Here is an 18458-nt window from a genome sequence, read left to right on the forward strand (position 1 = left end):
CTGGGACTGTTTCTACAATACAGCAGCAGACACCACCTAAAAGCATCAGTGGGACTGCCTGGCTGATTGTCTCTGTGAGCAGCCCAGGGCTTCAGTGAACTCAACAGTATCCCTCTAAGAATGAATCAAAAACACAACGGAGGCAGCAAATAAATGGAACTAAGATGGGCTGGTGGTGAAAAGAACATAGATCAAAAGGACTATTTTGTAGCGCTGCCTGTGTTTCTTTCAAAGCCTGTGTCTCAACAAATCAAATCAAATTTATTTATATAGCCCTTCTTACATCAGCTGATATCTCAAAGTGCTGTACAGAAACCCAGCCTAAAACCCCAAACAGCAAGCAATGCAGGTGTAGAAGCACGGTGGCTAGGAAAGTCCCTAGAAAGGCCAAAACCTAGGAAGAAACCTAGAGAGGAACCAGGCTATGAGGGGTGTGCCGGGTGGAGATTATAACAGAACATGGCCAAGATGTTCAAATGTTCATAAATGACCAGCATGGTCAAATAATAATAATGACAGTAGTTGTCGAGGGTGCAGCAAGTCAGAACCTCAGGAGTAAATGTCAGTTGGCTTTTCATAGCCGATCATTAAGAGTATCTCTACCGCTCCTGCTGTCTCTAGAGAGTTGAAAACAGCAGGTCTGGGACAGGTAGCACGTCCGGTGAACAGGTCAAGCATGTTCCTCCAGCCGTGATGAGTAAAACACACCATGTCCTCTAGTCTCCTTCCATCTCACTACTGTCTATTCAAGGCCTAATATGCAAGTTGGCAACATGGAAGAACTAAAATAACAGGCTAACTTGGCTCCCAACAACAATAAAAGTGATGACAACTCAGTCACACTGGCTTTTAATCATGTTAAGTGATTGTCCTTGGAAGGCGAGGATTAGTTGCAACCAAGTACAGCAATTTCCAAATCAGAGCATCGGGCACAAACATTTAAATTGGTCCAATTTCGATTCCTGTATTTTTTAAAACCAAATAGTTATTTAATTTAATCAGCAACTGAGGGAAATATTTCAGAGTGAAAAGACGAGACTAAGTGAACTTACTCTTCCACGTCCTCCACCATGGCAGGCCTTCTTCCAGACCTAAGAAACAAACAGTGAACATAATTGATAGATTATACAACAAAGGAACACAGACAAAATACTTTTGTGCCACATAAATAAAATAACTAAAATCTATTCAATTTTAACAGACAAACCAATGACCAATTAGCTTATTGAACAGTTGTTGTATTTATATTTGAAATCTTAAAACCACTAATGGTTTCTGATGTAGGCTAGTTGCTCTGTCAGATTGGAGCCTCCTAAGGCCTAGGTGAGGGATGGGCAACTGGCAGCCCCCCTTTTGTAGGCCCGTGGATCAATTTCCCAAAAATGAAAATAGAAACAGAGTCAGAGTCTTAGCCTAGGCAGATTCAGGCTCCAAAGGCACAACTTTCCTCCTTAACTCATGTTAATGGCAACACGTCGGAAAAAAACGAAGAAAATATGTGTAATGTCTTAATAAAACTACTTTCGGATTTTCAGACAATTATGCCTCCTGAATGGAGGATGCTTTATCTGTACGAGCCGGTCCATGGGGGACATGAGTGTATTACCAGGAATGCAAATCAAATTTCACTAAGGGCTCCTAAAAGGCTAGAGCTCTGACTGCATGTATAAGTATGGATGTGGGTACGCAACCCTGCGAGCCACTGCGTCCCCTCATGATGAATTCTGATTTTTTTGTGTGTCCCCAACCCCCATCAAAGTTGCTCATCCCTGTCCTAGGTTGTATTCTCTGTTGTTCCTCTTCTCTGTTGTTCCTCCCCTGCTGGACCACGGGGCTATTTTCAGACACCTCCATTTACACAGCCCAGCTTGACTGCATGCCACGCCCTACACGCACTGACAGAATCACTGTCTTTTCACACATTCTCACCTCAACACACTATTCTTGGCATAACACTGTTTCACACCAGGGTTAGGGGAGATAATATTACACAAAACAGGGCTACTGTCAAATAAATGTATCCTCACCACAAGCAGCATTAGAACGGCAAATCAAGTCTTAAAATCTTAATATTTTAGACCAAGGACAGTCTGTGAATTTTTGGCTATGAAGACAACTTTTTACAAAGTTACTTTGACATAAGAGTGTTTCAGGATAATGTTTTGGAGGAGATACACGGTACCGGCAGGTTCTACTGGTAGAGGAGTGCCCCCTACTGGTTTTGAAGAAAACAGATACTGTAAAATTCTCTGGACTGAAAACAGCTTTTTAAGGCAAGAGAATGTTGCCCTACAAATATATTTCTTATTATTCCTTACTAGTGTGTATCAATAACCTAAATAAAAAAATTGAAATTACATTATATATGTTTATAAATTGTACTTCATGAATAATCCATTCAATAATCTCTAAAGGCTCCCCTCTCTACAATAGATCAGCATATTCTCTGGGGTTGAAGCCACCACAGGTCCATAGGAGTGTTAAGGGCTCCTCCATCGAGAAGCAGGAGACCAGTAGTGTAGATGGCAGACACTGGCCAGGGTCCAGACAGAGCTCAGGGGAGACAGAGACAAAGCGGACATGCCCCCCGAGCCAACCCCCTGGCCTTAGGGCCTCGTCTGGAGGGGAGCGGAAACAGACTCAGCAGAGCCTCACACATGGTCCTCATCCACCCTCTAGTCCACACCACAACCAGCTACGCTAGGGACACTTCACTGCTGTGCAACCTGATCTCTGCTGTATTATGTATTTGTTTATTTAGCCTTCATTTATAAAGGCTATACATTTATTTATAATTTTAGCTTTTATTTATACAGCCTTTATTGATCTTTTTGTTGAGACAAATACAATAAAAAAATACTTCAGTCCAACCCACCTTAACCCACCCTGTCTATCCTTTTTTCCCATATTTGTATGCTATTCAAAGCGACAACAATAGCAACAGAAGCATCGTGATCAGCTCTGGAGCCTGATGGTCAGAGAGAGATCAGAGAGGGAGCCCACCTTGCTGCCCTTGGACTGTGTCCTGGGCTGGTGACGCTTAAGACACATTACAGGCCCCTTGATTAAGACTCATGTCGACTGAAGTAGTAGACATGGTAAAACTGTCTGGAAAAAGTTGTTAGGGATCAAATATATTGTGACAACCCGGCTTCAAAAGGTTCATCAATAAACTGACAGATCATTTAGTGTCAATTAGGAGTGATAGATCGACAAATCCTGGGATTTCTGGGCTGGGATTAGTGGGAGGAGGTGATTGAGCACAAGGGTTGACATTGAAAGGAAAAGTCCTTGCCGGTTCCAGGGGGGCCCATTACTTACTTTGTTTCAGAGAGGATCAATGCACGTGAGAAACCCTTAACACCTGCGGTATTCCAATCTCTCTGAACGCAGGAATCAAGACGAGTTACGCTAACGCAAGGACGAGACACTCTGACCTTCCCAGAGTGAGAAAGATATATTTAGTTTGCTGTTGTCTTTACTGGCTCTGCAAATAAATAATAACTATGCAAAAAAAAACAATTGAACCAGCTTGTTCGCTTCAATGTATAGATTCTCCCCGGCTCTCCTCCCCACAGAGACTGGAGTAGAGTGGTGGATGGAGCCATCTGGAAGAGTACAGAGCCAGTTCCACAGTCTGACTACAGTCACACTGACAGCACATAGGGAGACTTACAGTAACGAGCGAGGGGTAGTGCATTTTCAGTCCTATAGTTGGCCCCCCTTTTCAAATCATTAAAAAATGGACAGTTAAGAGGAATATGTTACTTAATGTAGAGACAAATAATTATGCATATTTTTGGTCATAAAGTTAATTTACGAAAATCGCTATTTAACAAGCTAGCTGACTAGCTAACATTAGCCAACTAGCTATACATTTAGCTTGCTATATGGGCGTTTGACATTTGCATGAATTGTAATTTGTAGTTGTTTAATGTTTTAGGGACTTCTGAGCAAACCAGCAAACCAGTGCCGTCATCTGTGAAAACCAGCAGATGTACATAATCTACCTAGAAAGCATTTACTGCTAATTGAATGTACAATATTGTCAGGTTGCCTTGCTGTCAATCACTTGTCAATGTTCTTTATTGTAGTAAGTAACGTAACGTTAGTGTTAGAGATTGAAGATATTTGCCATAGCAGGTACATAGCAGTAGCTAACTCTTATCTTGCTTATTGTGTCGTGGAGGATAAAAAGACCTGTATGATATGGATGTGTAGCTATTTGTGTATGGACCCTAAAACATTTGGTATAAATATTAGTTCAGAACAGTGGTTTTAATTGTTCTAGAATGCTTCCACTAGTAATGACTAAGTGAAGGAAATGGAACTGTTACATGTCAAACTGTTATGGAATGGAAGTCCTGCTTCAGTACTACTCCACATTGAACCACAGCCAGAAGATGGGTACGTTACGGGCACATTGTTGTTCTGCTGCTCTCAAATGTTGCTCATATGGTAAGTAGTAAGTACGCATTTGTTGCATCAGAAATATAAGGAAAGCTGTTACTGCAACCAGTACGGGCATTGTGAAAACACATTCCATGTGTCTGTGGAAATATTCCTACCTGTGCCTTTAAAAGAGAGCATGCATTGGTTAGACAGCCATCATAAGAGGTGATAAAGTGGCCTAACCCTGTGATGAAGTGGATAACTGACTAACAGTGCCCTCCTGTGGCTGACACATGAACCATGTCAATTGCCACCTCTCGCTCAGCTGAAGAGGATTTGTGGGGTTCACTACTCAGATAGGCTCCCTGGAATGTTGTTGATTCAGAGTGCAAAGTAGAAAAAATCTGCATTGATAAAGAACCTATTCTCTGTTTCAGCATGAGAGATCATTAGTAACAAAAGAACATTGCTCCCAATCTCAAACGCATGCCAGAGACACACATTCTGGAGACTGTGAGGTGGAGTTACCTAGTCTACAGGCTGGAGGTGAGTAGAGCGAAGGATATACTCACTTGGCTGATCCAGATCCAGAAGTCTCCTCAGCCCAGCCGCCCTGCCTGCGGGCTGGTTTAGGAGGGGGTACCTGAGGTTAGAGAGATACTTAATTACAGGCATAACAGACAACTTCTTTAAACTATTAGGCTAAATTCTACACTTCGGCTGAAAACATACAGGAGGAGGAAAAGGGGTCCAAAATAGCAAAAGGGTGTTGTGGCATGTAATGGTCTCTAAATCCATGTGAAAATTATGCTTTCTGTCAAGCTTAATCAGAAAAATAAAGTAAAAGCTTAGTTCCAAAACTGAGCAGACCCTAATACATTTTGAGACAATTCAAGAGAGGTCCCTCTTATCTTTAAAAACATAAACTGCCCCTGGAACTGTATTCTGGAGTTGTAGGCTAGTACAACAGACCAAGTAACCCTTGGTATCCCATATCACTGGGGAGAGACTATTTTATCTCAGAGATCTTTTTAAGTTACTATAGGTAATATGTCATAAACCCTAAAAGTTCCAGAATGGGGTGAAAATGGCAGTATTATTGGTCAGCGCGAAATTCACACCACTCTAATTGAGTATTTGCTAAACCCCGCCCCAGGATTTTGGACAACCAATCGCAGCACACCAATGGATAGCAACTGTTTTCGAGTCCGACAACTCGGACAAGCTCATGTTTGAAACGCATGAAAGCCAGTGAGGGCAGTGGGAAAAACAGAGTTTTATTTTTTATTATTGTTTAAATGGCTAAATAATTGTGCACCTGGGGTACTTGCCACTGTGATTCCTGAAATACAGAGCCAGTTGGAGTATTTTTCAAATAACTAGCTAGCTCTCAGTCTCATTCATTGACCACCAAATGTTGCTAACGCTAGCTAGCCCCTTAATATAAAGTTCCCTCGAAATGTGCAGTACCGATCAAAAGTTTGGACACACCTACTCATTCAAGGGTTTTTCTTTATTTTTTCTATATCGTAGAATAATAGTGAAGACATCAAAATTATGAAATAACACATATGGAATCATGTAGTAACCAAAAAAAGTGTTAAAATAAATCAAAATATATTTTATATTTCAGATTCTTCAAAGTAGCCACCCTTTGCTCTGATGACAGCTTTGCACACTCTTGGCATTCACTCAACCAGCTTCATGAGGTAGTCACCTGGAATGCATTTCAATTAACAGGTGTGCCTTGTTAAAAGTTAATTTCTGCAATTTGTTTCCTTCTTAATGAGTCAATCAGTGTGTTGTGACAAGGTAGGGGTGGTATACAGAAGTTAGACCTATTTGGTAAAAGACCAAGTCCATATTATGGCAGAAACAGCTCAAATAAGCAAAGAGAAACGACAGTCCATCATTACTTTAAGACATGAAGGTCAGTCAAGTGCTGTTGCAAAAGTGCTGTTGCAAAAACCATCAACTGCTATGATGAAACTGGCTCTCATGAGGACCGCTACAGGAAAGGAAGACCCAGAGTTACCTCTGCTGCAGAGGATAAGTTCATTAGAGTTAACTGCAGCTCAGATTGCAGCCCAAATAAATGCTTCACAGAGTTCAGATGACCTGGCCTCCACAATCACCCGACGCCAACCCAATTGAGATGGTTTGGGATGAGTTGGACTGGAGAGTGAAGGAAAAGCAGCCAACAAGTGCTCAGCATATGTTGTAACTCCTTCAAGACTGTTGGAAAAGCATTCCAGGTGAAACTGGCTGAGAGAATGCCAAGAGTGTGCAAAGCTGTCATCAAGGCAAAGGGTGGCTACTTTGAAGAATCTAAAATATGAAAAATATTTTGATTTGTTTAACACTTTTTTGGTTACTACATGATTCCATGTGTGTTATTTCATAGTTTTGATGTCTTCACTATTATTCTGTAGAACATAGATATTATAAATAAATAAAAACCCTTGAATGAGTAGGTGTGTGCAAACTTAGCTTAGCTTAATCGGCTATATTAGGAATATAACTCTCATCTGCTGTCAACATCAGCAAACGATTGGCTCCAAAAGTGGTTTGTAGCTTTGACTGCATGCACAGTGCATTCAGAGCCATTAAGAGGCTAGCCACACTACAAACATAATTTCACCTGGTTGACGTGAAGCAATTGTAATGACAGTTCACCACAACATACCCAAGATGATCCTGAGTAGTCTAGTATTAATTTAATTGTGTATTAAAAATACAGTTTGAGATCATTGTGAGCGGATTTCGCCAGTGGTTAGAAGGGGGAATTGGGCTTCCCGGAAAAATGTTGTCCAAGGATGCAACAGTAACCAAGGGGGTGGGGCTTAGAAATAGTTTATACAGGTTTTATACATGTTCTGTATAAATAGCCTCTAAAATATATGTGAACAAGCCATAAATGTCTCAATTATTGTTTTCTTGGAAAGCTGTGAGTGCTATTATATGATATAATATCAGTACTTGTTGCATCATCAACTGATTTCAGCCAGTGATTGACTGCATTGTTTTAATGGAATGTTGGCATATAGGCAGTACATTTTAAAACTTAATGGAACCATTCCTCTAAAACTGACTGGCTAGGTAGCTAACAAACATTCTTCAAAGTCATTATTTTACACATTATCTTAACACAGCACTGGCAAACCATGGTTTACCAACTCCCTGACCAAAATGGCTGACCTTTATACCATCATAAGAAGGTTCATTGTCATTCTAGTATTCTAATTCTATATTTGATCAGTGTTCTGTCATTTGTTTTATGCACTATACCATGCTACAGATAGATAGATGCATGTTTCTGGCAAAGATTACATGCCTTCTCACTAAGCCCACATACAAAATACTTAGGAATGGCATGCACAACGTCTTGCCGTCTATATGCAAACCATTGTGATGCTTATTATGGTTTTAACTCCTGTCCAATCATAGAGCCTGAACATATGGAGCAGAGTGTGGGAACTGCCACACAGAGGACAGCCCGGGTGGACTGCGAGTCTGACCTAAAATAGCTTCACATGAAAAAAATGACCCTCTCCCTCTCATTCTTTGATTCTGAAAATAGTACTGAAAATAGTGAATTGAATTTGGATTGTGGTCCTGAGACCGGGGCCCGGGGAGTTGGGGACCAGCACTTGAATGAATGAATTCCTCAGAGCACACAAGGGTAGGCAGCAGACAAATGAATTTGGAAAAAAAGCACAACATTCTCATTACCAAATTGGGTCTGCAAAGGACATATTGGTCAGGAGGAATTTCTTACTTTCGACATGAAAGAGGAAAACATCTTTCATGTCTGGTACCTTCAGCAAACCCATTTATAAATGTGAATGTCAGCGTCTACAGAGGAAGGGGAGGCTGGCTGATGGTATTAAGCTGGGAGGTTGAGGCTGAGCAAGTAATTTCATGCAAAAAGTAAGGAAAAATATTTCAACAAGAACAAGGGAGGATAAATGAATGACAAATGTGGCAACTTATTAACAGTATTAAATTCCTCTGGGTAAATACTACTTTTACAGTCTGCTACCAAAAAGAACACTCAGAGCGCTCTATGTAATTAGGAATTAATGAGGATAAATACTGATGACAAAGACGATACAAAAGCAGTTGATCTTTGAAGATGAAGGCCTATCTTTAGCTTATGATGAGTTATTTGAACATGAAAAATAACTAAACTCAGCAAGAAATATATATAATTTTGAAAGCACTTACGCCTGTAATCATTTTCTGTGTGACTGTGAGAGGTGAGGGTCCAGGAGCAAGTGCAGGTATGAATTAGTACACGGCACTGAACAAACTTCAGACTAACTGAAATCTATCCTCTCTCTTCATAACAGCCGAAGATATAGAACAGGCATCGATGTACCAAAGCAAATAGCCTAGGCCAATTTAAAAATAACATATATGGTGAGTTTCCACTGAGGATTTACCCTGGTGTTTTACCAAAAATACTCTGTTTGCATCTATGCGGACCGGCCACCGTGTCTCATGGCTTCGGCGGACCTGCCCGGACTTGAGGCCAAACCTAGGCATCTGGGTACTTTTCAGCTAGCGTTTACATAATAAAAGCTAACTGTGAACTTTAACACCTTCTCACAAAGCAACTGTCGAATGATGCAGAGGTTGTTGATTCTGTACGCTCCAAGTCTTTACTGTCACACTCCTGATGGAAACACAATTACACTAGAGCAGGGTTCCCCAACTGGTAGACCGCGGGTGATTTTATTTGGACACCCAAGTTTTCTGAGCAAAACATTTTTGGTTGTAAAAACAAAAGCAAATCAGCTCCAAGTGATTTTCATTTTGGAAATCTGTTCCAAAGTATTCCCACAGACCACACATAATAGAGATATATGTGGCCGTATACAAATGTAAGCAAAGTTTGAAATGGTTATGTTTTAGTCAAATAATTATGATATCTGTCTGGGCTTCTTGCAGTCAATTTTCAATCTACAAATAATTTGTAATTATGTTTTGGCTGAATCTACTTGATGATCCCCTGGTGTGGGGGTAAGTCTCAATTGAAAAGTACCACTAGTCCCTATTCCTACAATTTCCTATGTGATGGAACTGGGTAGCTGGGCGTTTGCATAAAAAACAAGCAACTCAAGACCACCAGGTACGTAGGACAACTTTTAAGTCAAAGAAACTGCAGGCTCAGGGGTGTAGTGCTGCTGGTGCGCGGAGGAGTGGCACTCCCTCACTTTTTTCTATTTGAGAATACACAGAGCTGGTAAAACTATTTCTGGAAAATTCATGCGGATAAATTCTAAATTCTATTTAATTACTACAAAAAATCCATGAAAAACGATAGATTGACAAACCAAATAAATATGTATTGCAGTCTTCTCTCTGGTTGTGGCAAGAATGATGAAGAAGTATAGGCTACGTGCACTTCGGAGGCCCGTCGGAGGCTTGACCACTTTCGCCAATCAGAATGTTAAAAAAATATATTAAAAAGGGCAAACTCCAAGGACCCGTTGTGCATTAGAATCCAGAACGATATGTGACCACTTGGTTAAGGCGACTACATTATGCAGAGGACACCCAAACCAGAGTGGCCACTGCAAACCCAAAGAGCCTGACCCTCTCTGTAAGTTGCTGTAGCCCTGCTTGGGATATTTAGCCTACATTGGCTATTGGTTGAGATGCAGGGCCCGTTCTAGCTTGGTATGTCAGGGTGGGAAATTGGAAATGTGAATTGGGCCAAGTTGGAGGTAATAATATATTTAGGTTATTGTTTATTGAGATGCATGAATATACCACACCAAAAGCTTGATTTCATGGCCTGTTTTAAAACAAATGTCCTACTATTCTACATAGTGATAATTTATGCTCATTACTTCTCGGAATTGATAGTTCACCTCTGTTTCCTTAAATTCTGTAATAGGGTATACTGTAACCATGAATTCAAGCTAATCAGAGTTTACTTATGATACAGCGTGTAAGATACACAATACAATGAAATGTCTACTCGCAATAAAGCGCTCCTCGCAAACAGTGCAATGATATTAAGCTATATGTATTTGTATTTAGATTAGGCTATAGCCTACAAATAGGTATACCACATAGTCGTAGGCCTATTAGGCTACAGGCCTACTGCAAATTATTGTTGTTTGTTTCTGAACTGGCCAAATGGCAGAGCTATCCTTCAGCACCACAAGTTGGTTCAACTTCTTTAGCATCATTGCGTGATCCTGGTGCTGACCTTTCAGCATCATGAAGGACGGTCCAATCGCTTAAAATTACATCTCATCAAGATCTGTTGCCTACGCCTAATAGTCATACTCATCACTTATTATTATTACAAATATAATATTATAAACTGGGTGGTTCAAGCCCTGAATGCTGATTGGCTGACAGTCGTGGTATACAGTGCCTTGCAAAAGTTTTCCCCCACCCTTGGCCTTTTTCCTATTTTGTTTCAATACAATCTGTAATTTAAATTGATTTTTATTTGGATTTCATGTAATGGACATACACAAAATAGTCCAAATTGGTGAAGTAAAAAAATTACTTATTTCAAAAGATTCAAAAAAACGTAAAACTGAAAAGTGGTGCGTGCATATGTATTCACCCCCTTTACTATGAAGCCCCTAAATAAGATCTGGTGCAACCAATTACCTTCAGAAGTCACATAATTAGTTAAATGAAGTCCAACCGTGTGCAATCTAAGTGTCACATGATCTGTCACATGATCTCAGTAAATACACCCGTTCTGAAAGGCCCCAGAGTCTGCCACACCACTAAGCAAGCGGCACCACCAAGCAAGCGGCACCATGAAGACCAAGGAGCTCTCCAAACAGGTCAGGGACAAAGTTGTGGAGAAGTACAGATCTGGGTTGGGTTATAAAAAAATATCAGAAACATTGAACATCCCACAGAGCACCATTAAATCCATTATTAAAAAATGGAAAGAATATGGCACCACAACAAAACTGCCAAGAGAAGACCGCCCACCAACATTCACGGACCAGGCAAGGAGGGCATTAAATCAGAGAGACAACAAAGAGACCAAAGATAACCCTGAAGGAGCTGCAAAGCTCCACAGCGGAGATTGGAGTATCTGTCCATAGGACCACTTTAAGCCATACACTCTACAGAGCTGGGTTTAAGGGAAGAGTGGTCAGAAAAAAAGCCATTGCTTAAAGAAGAAAATAAGCAAACACGTTTGGTGTTCGCCAAAAGGCATGTGGGAAACTCCCCAAACATACGGAAGAAAGTACTCTGGTCAAATGAGACTAAAATTGAGCTTTTTGGCCATCAAGGAAAATGCTATGTCTGGCGCAAACCCAACACCTCTCATCACCCCGAGAAGACCATCCCCACAGTGAAGCATGGTGATGGCAGCATCAAGCTGTGGAGATGTTTCTATCGTAACCAGAAACCTGCTCCTTTTGCTCTCTGTTCCGAACGTAATAGACAACCAGTTCTGATAGACTTTAGCTGTACCCTTATCCTACTCCTCCTCTGTTCCTCTGGTGATGTAGAGGTTAATCCAGGCCCTGCAGTGCCAAGCTCCACTCCTACTCCCCAGGTGCTCTCATTTGTTGACTTCTGTAACCGTAACAGCCTTGGTTTCATGCATGTTAACTTCTCTAGGGTAGGGGGCAGCATTCGGAATTTTGGATGAAAAGCATGCCCAAATTAAACTGCCTGCTTCTCGGGCCCAGAAGATATGATATGCATATAACTGGTAGATTTGGATAGAAAACACTCTAAAGTTTCCAAAACTGTTAAAATAGTGTCTGTGAGTATAACAGAACTGATTTGGCAGGCGAAAACCTGAGACAAATCTATTCGGGAAGTTTTTGTTTGTTTTGTTTTTGTAGTTTTCTATTCAATGCCATTACAGTATCCATTGACTTAGGACTCAAATTGCAGTTCCTATGCCTTCCACTAGATGTCAACAGTCTTTAGAAATTGTTTCAGGCTTGTATTCTGAAAAATGAGGAAGTAAGAGCAGTCTGAATGAGTGGACCCTATAAAGTGTCACAGAGCTTTTTCATGCGCGCGACCGAGAGAGTGCCTTTCTTGTTTACCTTTTATATTGACAACGTTATTGTCCGGTTGAAATATTATCGATTATTTAGGCTAAAAACAACCTAAGGGTTGAATATAAACATCGTTTGACATGTTTCTATGAACTTTACGGATACAATTAGGATTTTTTTGTCTGCCTGTTTTGACTGCGTTTGAGCCTGTGGATTACTGAAGAAAACGCGCAAACAAAACGGGGGTTTTTGGATATAAAGAGACTTTATCGAACAAAAGGAACATTTATTGAGTAAATGAATGTCTGCTGAGTGCAACCATATGAAGATCATCAAAGGTAAGGGATTAATTGTATCTCTATTTCTGACTTGTGTAACTCTTCTACCTGGCTGGTTACTGTTTGTAATGATTTGTCTGCTGGGCTATGTTCTCAAATAATCGTAAGGTATGCTTTCGCCGTAAAGCATTTTTATTTATTTTTTATCTGACACCGTGGTTGGATTCACAAGAAGTTAATCTTTAAACCTATGTAAAATATGTTTTGTTTTCTGAATTTTTATAATGAGTATTTCTGTATTTGAATTTGGCGCCCAGCAGTTTCACTGGCTGTTGAAGAGGTGGGACGCTAACTTCTCACGTACCCAAGAGAGGTTAACATTAGAAGCCTCCTCCCTAAGTTTTTTTTAGTCACTGCTTTAGCACACTCTGCCAACCCGGATGTCCTAGCCGTGTCTGTATTCTGGCTTAGGAAGACCACCAAAAACCCTGACATTTCCATCCCTAACTATAACATTTTCCGACAAGATAGAACTACCAAAGGGGGTGGTGTTGCAATCTACTGCAGAGATAGCCTACAGAGTTCTGTCTTACTATCCAGGTCTGTACCCAAACAATTCGAGCTTCTACTTTTAAAAATCCACCTTTCCAGAAACAAGTCTCTCACCGTTGCCGCTTGCTATTGACCACCCTCTGCCATGGACACCATATGTGAATTGATTGCCCCCCATCTATCTTCAGAGCTCGTGCTGCTAGGTGACCTAAACTGGGACATGCTTAACATCCCGGCCATCCTACAATCTAAGCTTGATAACCTCAATCTCACACAAATTATCAATGAACCCACCAGGTACAACCCCAAATCCGTAAACACAGGCACCCTCATAGATATCATCCTAACCAACTTGACCTCCAAATACACCTCTGCTGTTTTCAACCAAGATCTCAGCGATCACTGCCTCATTGCCTGCATCCGTAACGGGTCTGCGGTCAAACGACCACCCCTCATCACTGCCAAATGCTCCCTAAAACACTTCAGCGAGCAGGCCTTTCTAATCGACCTGGCCCGGGTATCCTGGACGGATATTGACCTCATCCCGTCAGTAGAGGATGCCTGGTTATTCTTTAAAAGTGCCTTCCTCACCATCTTAAATAAGCATGCCCCATTTAAAAAATTTTGAACCAGGAACAGATATGGCCCTTGGTTCTCTCCAGACCGGACTGTCCTTGTGGTCAGCACAAAAACATCCTGTGGTGTTCTGCATTAGCATTGAATAGCCCCCGTGATATGCAACTTTTCTGGGAAGTTAGGAACCAATATACACAGGCAGTTAGGAACTAGCCCGTTCAACCTCTCTTTCGTATCGTCTGAGATTCCCAAAGATTGGAAAGCTGCCGCGGTCATCCCCCTCTTCAAAGGGGCAGACACTCTAGACCCAAACTGCTACAGACCTATATCCATCCTACCCTGCCTTTCTAAGGTCTTCGAAAGCCAAGTTAACAAACAGATTACCGACCATTTCGAATCCCACCGTACCTTCTCCGCTATGCAATCTGGTTTCAGAGCTGGTCCTGGGTGCACCTCAGCCACACTCAAGGTCCTAAACGATATCATAACCGCCATCGATAAGAGACATTACTGTGCAGCCGTATTCATCGACCTGGCCAAGGCTTTCGACTCTGTCAATCACCACATTCTTATCGGCAGACTCAACAGCCTTGGTTTCTCAAATGATTGCCTCGCCTGGTTTACCAACTACTTCTCTGATAGTGTTCAGTGTGTCAAATCGGAGGGCCTGTTGTCCGGACCTCTGGCAGTCTCTATGGGGGTGCCCCAGGGTTCAATTCTCAGGTCGACTCTCTTCTCTGTATCCATCAATGATGTCGCTCTTGCTGCTGGTGATTCTCTGATTCACCTATACGCAGATGACACCATTCTGTATACCTCTGGTCCTTCTTTGGACACTGTGTTAACTAACGTCCAGACGAGCTTCAATGCCATACAACTCTCCTTCCGTGGTCTCCAACTGCTCTTAAATTCAAGTAAAACTAAATGCATGCTCTTCAACCGATCGCTGCCCGCACCTGCCCGCCCGTCCAGCATCACTACTCTGGACAGTTCTGACTTAGAATATGTGGACAACTACAAATACCTAGGTGTCTGGTTAGACTGTAAACTCTCCTTCCAGACTCACATTAAGCATCTCCAATCCAAAATTAAATCTAGAATCGGCTTCCTAATTCGCAACAAAGTATCCTTCACTCATGCTGCCAATCATACCCTCGTAAAACTGACTATCCTACCGATCCTCAACTTCGACGATGTCATTTACAAAATAGCCTCCAACACTCTACTCAACAAATTGGATGCAGTCTATCACAGTGCCATCCGTTTGGTCCCCAAAGCTCCATATACTACCCACCACTGCGAGCTGTACGCTCTCGTTGGCTGGCCCTCGCTTCATACTCGTCGCCAAACCCACTGGCTCCAGGTCATCTACAAGTCTCTGCTAGGTAAAGCCCCGCCTTATCTCAGCTCACTGGTCACCATAGCAGCACCCACCCGTAGCACACGCTCCAGCAGGTATATCTCACTGGTCACCCCCAAAGCCAATTCTTCCTTTGGCCGCCTTTCCTTCATGTTCTCTGCTGCCAATGACTGGAACGAACTGAAAAAATATCTCCATCACTAGCTTTAAGCACCAGCTGTCAGAGCAGCTCACAGATCACTGCACCTGTACATAGCACATCTGTAAATAGCCCATCCAACTACCTCATCCCCATACTGTATTTATTTATTTATCTGGCTCCTTTGCACCCCAGTATCTCTACTTGCACATTCATCTTCTGCACATCTACCATTCCAGTGTTTAATTGCTATATTGTAATTACTTTGCCACCATGGCCTATGTATTGCCTTACCTACCTTATCCTACCTAATTTGCACACACTGTATATAGACTTTTTCTACAGTATTATTGACTGTAAGTTTGTTTATTCCATGTGTAACTCTGTGCTGTTGTATGTATCGAACTGCTTTGCTTTATCTTGGCCAGGTCGCAGTTGTAAATGAGAACTTGTTCTCAACTAGCCTACCTGGTTAAATAAAGGTGAAATAAAAAATAAAATAAAAATGTAGTCAGAATTTAAGTTATGATGGATGGCGTTAAATACAGGGAAATTCTTGAGGGAAACCTGTTTCAGTCTTCCAGAGATTTGAGACTTGGACGGAGGTTCACCTTCCAGCAGGACAATGATCCTAAGCATACTGCTAAAGCAACAATTGAGTGGTTTAAGGGGAACAAAGCCCAGAAAGCCCAGATCTCAATCTAATTGAGAATCTGTGGTATGACTTAAAGATTGCTGTACACCAGTGGAACCCATCCAACTTGAAGTAGCTGGAGCAGTTTTGCCTTGAAGAATGGGCAAAAATCCCAGTGGCTAGATGTGCCAAGCTTATAAAGACATACCCACAAGAGACTTGCAGCTGTAATTGCTGCAAAAGGTGGCTCTACAAAGTATTGACTTTGAGGGGTGAATAGTTATGCAGGCTCAAGGTCTGTTTTTTGTCTTTTTTGCACTTTGTTTCAGGTGCAAAAATATTTTGCACCTTCAAAGTGGTAGTCAGGTTGTGTAAATCAAAAGATACAAACCCCCCAAAAATCTATTTTAATTCCAGGTTGTAAGGCAACAAAATAGGAAAAATTCCAAGGGGGGTGAATACTTTCGCAAGCCACTGTATCAGACCGTATACTACGGGTATGACAAAACATTTATTTTTACTGCTCTAATTACGTTGGTAACCAGTTTATAAATAGCAATAAGGCACCTCTTGAGTTTGTGTTATATGGCCAATATACCACGGCTAAGGGCTGTGTCTCCACGTTGCATCGTGCCTAAGAACGACCCTTAGCCGTGGTATATTAGCCATATACCACACCTCCTCAGGCATTATTGCTTAATGATCACTTCTCACAATGGTGCTTGTTTAGTAGATCAAAGCTGATTCAATGTTTTGCAAGATTACATAATGATTCATTTGCGTTTTACATTACAGAACCAAATATAATACCATAGCATAGTAGGCCTACAACGTTACTGTTACACTAAAAACATTGTTAGCTGAAGCTGAATGGTCCCCAAAAAAGATAATGCAACAGAGTTTTGGCAGGATATATGCTTTGATTGAAATTAAATACAAGAAAGGCTAATCGTTTGTTAACACCATGAGCTCTAATTCGCTCACGAAACCGTAATTCAAGAAGACCTAAATGCATATGCCCATGAAACGGGGAATACGAAGAATGAAGAATTATCATTCATGATTGACAGTGATGATGGCCTATTTTGAAATGAGGTAGCATATGCCTAATTCGGTGTTTGAGAGTATTATTATTTTTTAGACAATACTGTATGTGTGAGCATATGCAGATGTTGCAATTGGAGGATCCATTTTATGCATATTCTATAATGATAGGCTATTCAATTGGCTACATCTGTCGGTAAAAACTTTGAGGAAATTATGACATTACTTACTTTTTTTGCACTCCCTCGTCTAAAAAAAATAATAGCACTATACCACTGTGCAGGATTCACTTCAAACTCATTTTACATAAAAGTTGCAGTATCCAAAGAAACAACTGTACACTAATATGCCTACATCTATAAAGCAGAATAGAGCATTGAAAGCAACATGAAGTAACTTAATACCACAGTGTGAGGCACTCAGTGACAGCTGAGTTAGTATGTAGAATGACTACATTCAAATCATATGTGTATGGATTTGTGTATTTTATTTATTTACTTTACCTTTATTTAACTAGGCAAGTCAATTAAGAACAAATTCTTATTTACAATGACGGCCTAGGAACAGTGGATTAACTGCAGAACGACAGATTTGTACCTTGTCAGCTCAGGGATTCAAACTTGCAACCTTTCGGTTACTAGTCCAACGCTCTAACCACTAGGCTACCCTGCCGCCCCATGGATTCAATCTATGAGGGTACAGTATATGTTCTTGTGGTATAAAGTTACTCTGTAGGGTTGGAAAATGAATACTGCCAAGCCATATCATTACTTAAGTGCCCTCATACAATACCTCTTCCTCTTCCTTGGTTCATGCATAAGAAATGATTCACATGTATTTAGGTGGAGTGTATGCAGTGACGTTAATGGCCATGACAAGTAATATATGATATTTGGTTTTAGGTAAATAAAAAGGCATTACAAGCAACACTGATAGTCAATCATAAATCATAGCTACCTCTCCCATCGACGTAGAAGAAGAGGATTTTCTGACGTGTCGAGACTCCTCCATTGAAGATGATTGCTCTGCAGCCTGGCGAGCCCGTCGACCTAACTTTGCAACCTGAGTGAATATCATAATTCGAGTCACTAAAAATTATCTTAAAATGACATGAACACGGTCGTAACTCTGAAGCATTAGTTAAATATTAACTTTATCACACAATTGCTGTAAAGCGGTGTTTAGTTAGCTGGAAGGCAATGCTAACGCGTTAGCTAGCTAAGTAACTGCCTGGAAAAGGCTGCCTCGACAAGAGAGAAACCATAATTCAAGTTCAAGGTTTGCAATGACATTCTAAACATTGCTAACGTTACTTATTATGTAAAGACTCTGTGTACAAGTTGAAATCGTAAATCACTTACATTCTTTCCAACTCCACTGTCTCCGAGTTGAAGATTATCGTCCATTTTCCCTTGCGTTTACAGATGGAGCTACTTCCTGGGGACCAGGAGCGTCACACCGCAACCATCTCCAT

At 41.1% G+C, this 18458-nt stretch overlaps 1 protein-coding gene across 4 annotated transcripts in view; it reads right to left on the reverse strand.

Annotated features, from left to right (window-relative positions):
- The window catches only part of LOC139530820 (Intraflagellar transport protein 43 homolog), a 31154-nt gene extending 12696 nt beyond the window's left edge, over window positions 1-18458 (reverse strand). For 2 of the 4 annotated variants that reach the window (XM_071327548.1, XM_071327550.1), the window contains exons 1-4: window positions 18346-18458; window positions 17942-18046; window positions 4965-5035; window positions 1053-1091 (exon numbers count right to left, since the gene is read on the reverse strand). In XM_071327548.1, the coding sequence (XP_071183649.1) occupies window positions 1053-1091; window positions 4965-5035; window positions 17942-18046; window positions 18346-18390 (260 nt within the window). In that variant the 5' untranslated portion in view covers window positions 18391-18458. Of the gene's footprint in view, window positions 1-1052; window positions 1104-4964; window positions 5036-17941; window positions 18047-18345 lie in introns of all 4 variants that reach the window. The other 2 variants (XM_071327547.1, XM_071327549.1) reach the window with 1 other exon arrangement.

The sequence above is a fragment of the Salvelinus alpinus genome, chromosome 9, assembly GCF_045679555.1.
Source record: "Salvelinus alpinus chromosome 9, SLU_Salpinus.1, whole genome shotgun sequence".
NCBI lineage: Eukaryota > Metazoa > Chordata > Actinopteri > Salmoniformes > Salmonidae > Salvelinus > Salvelinus alpinus.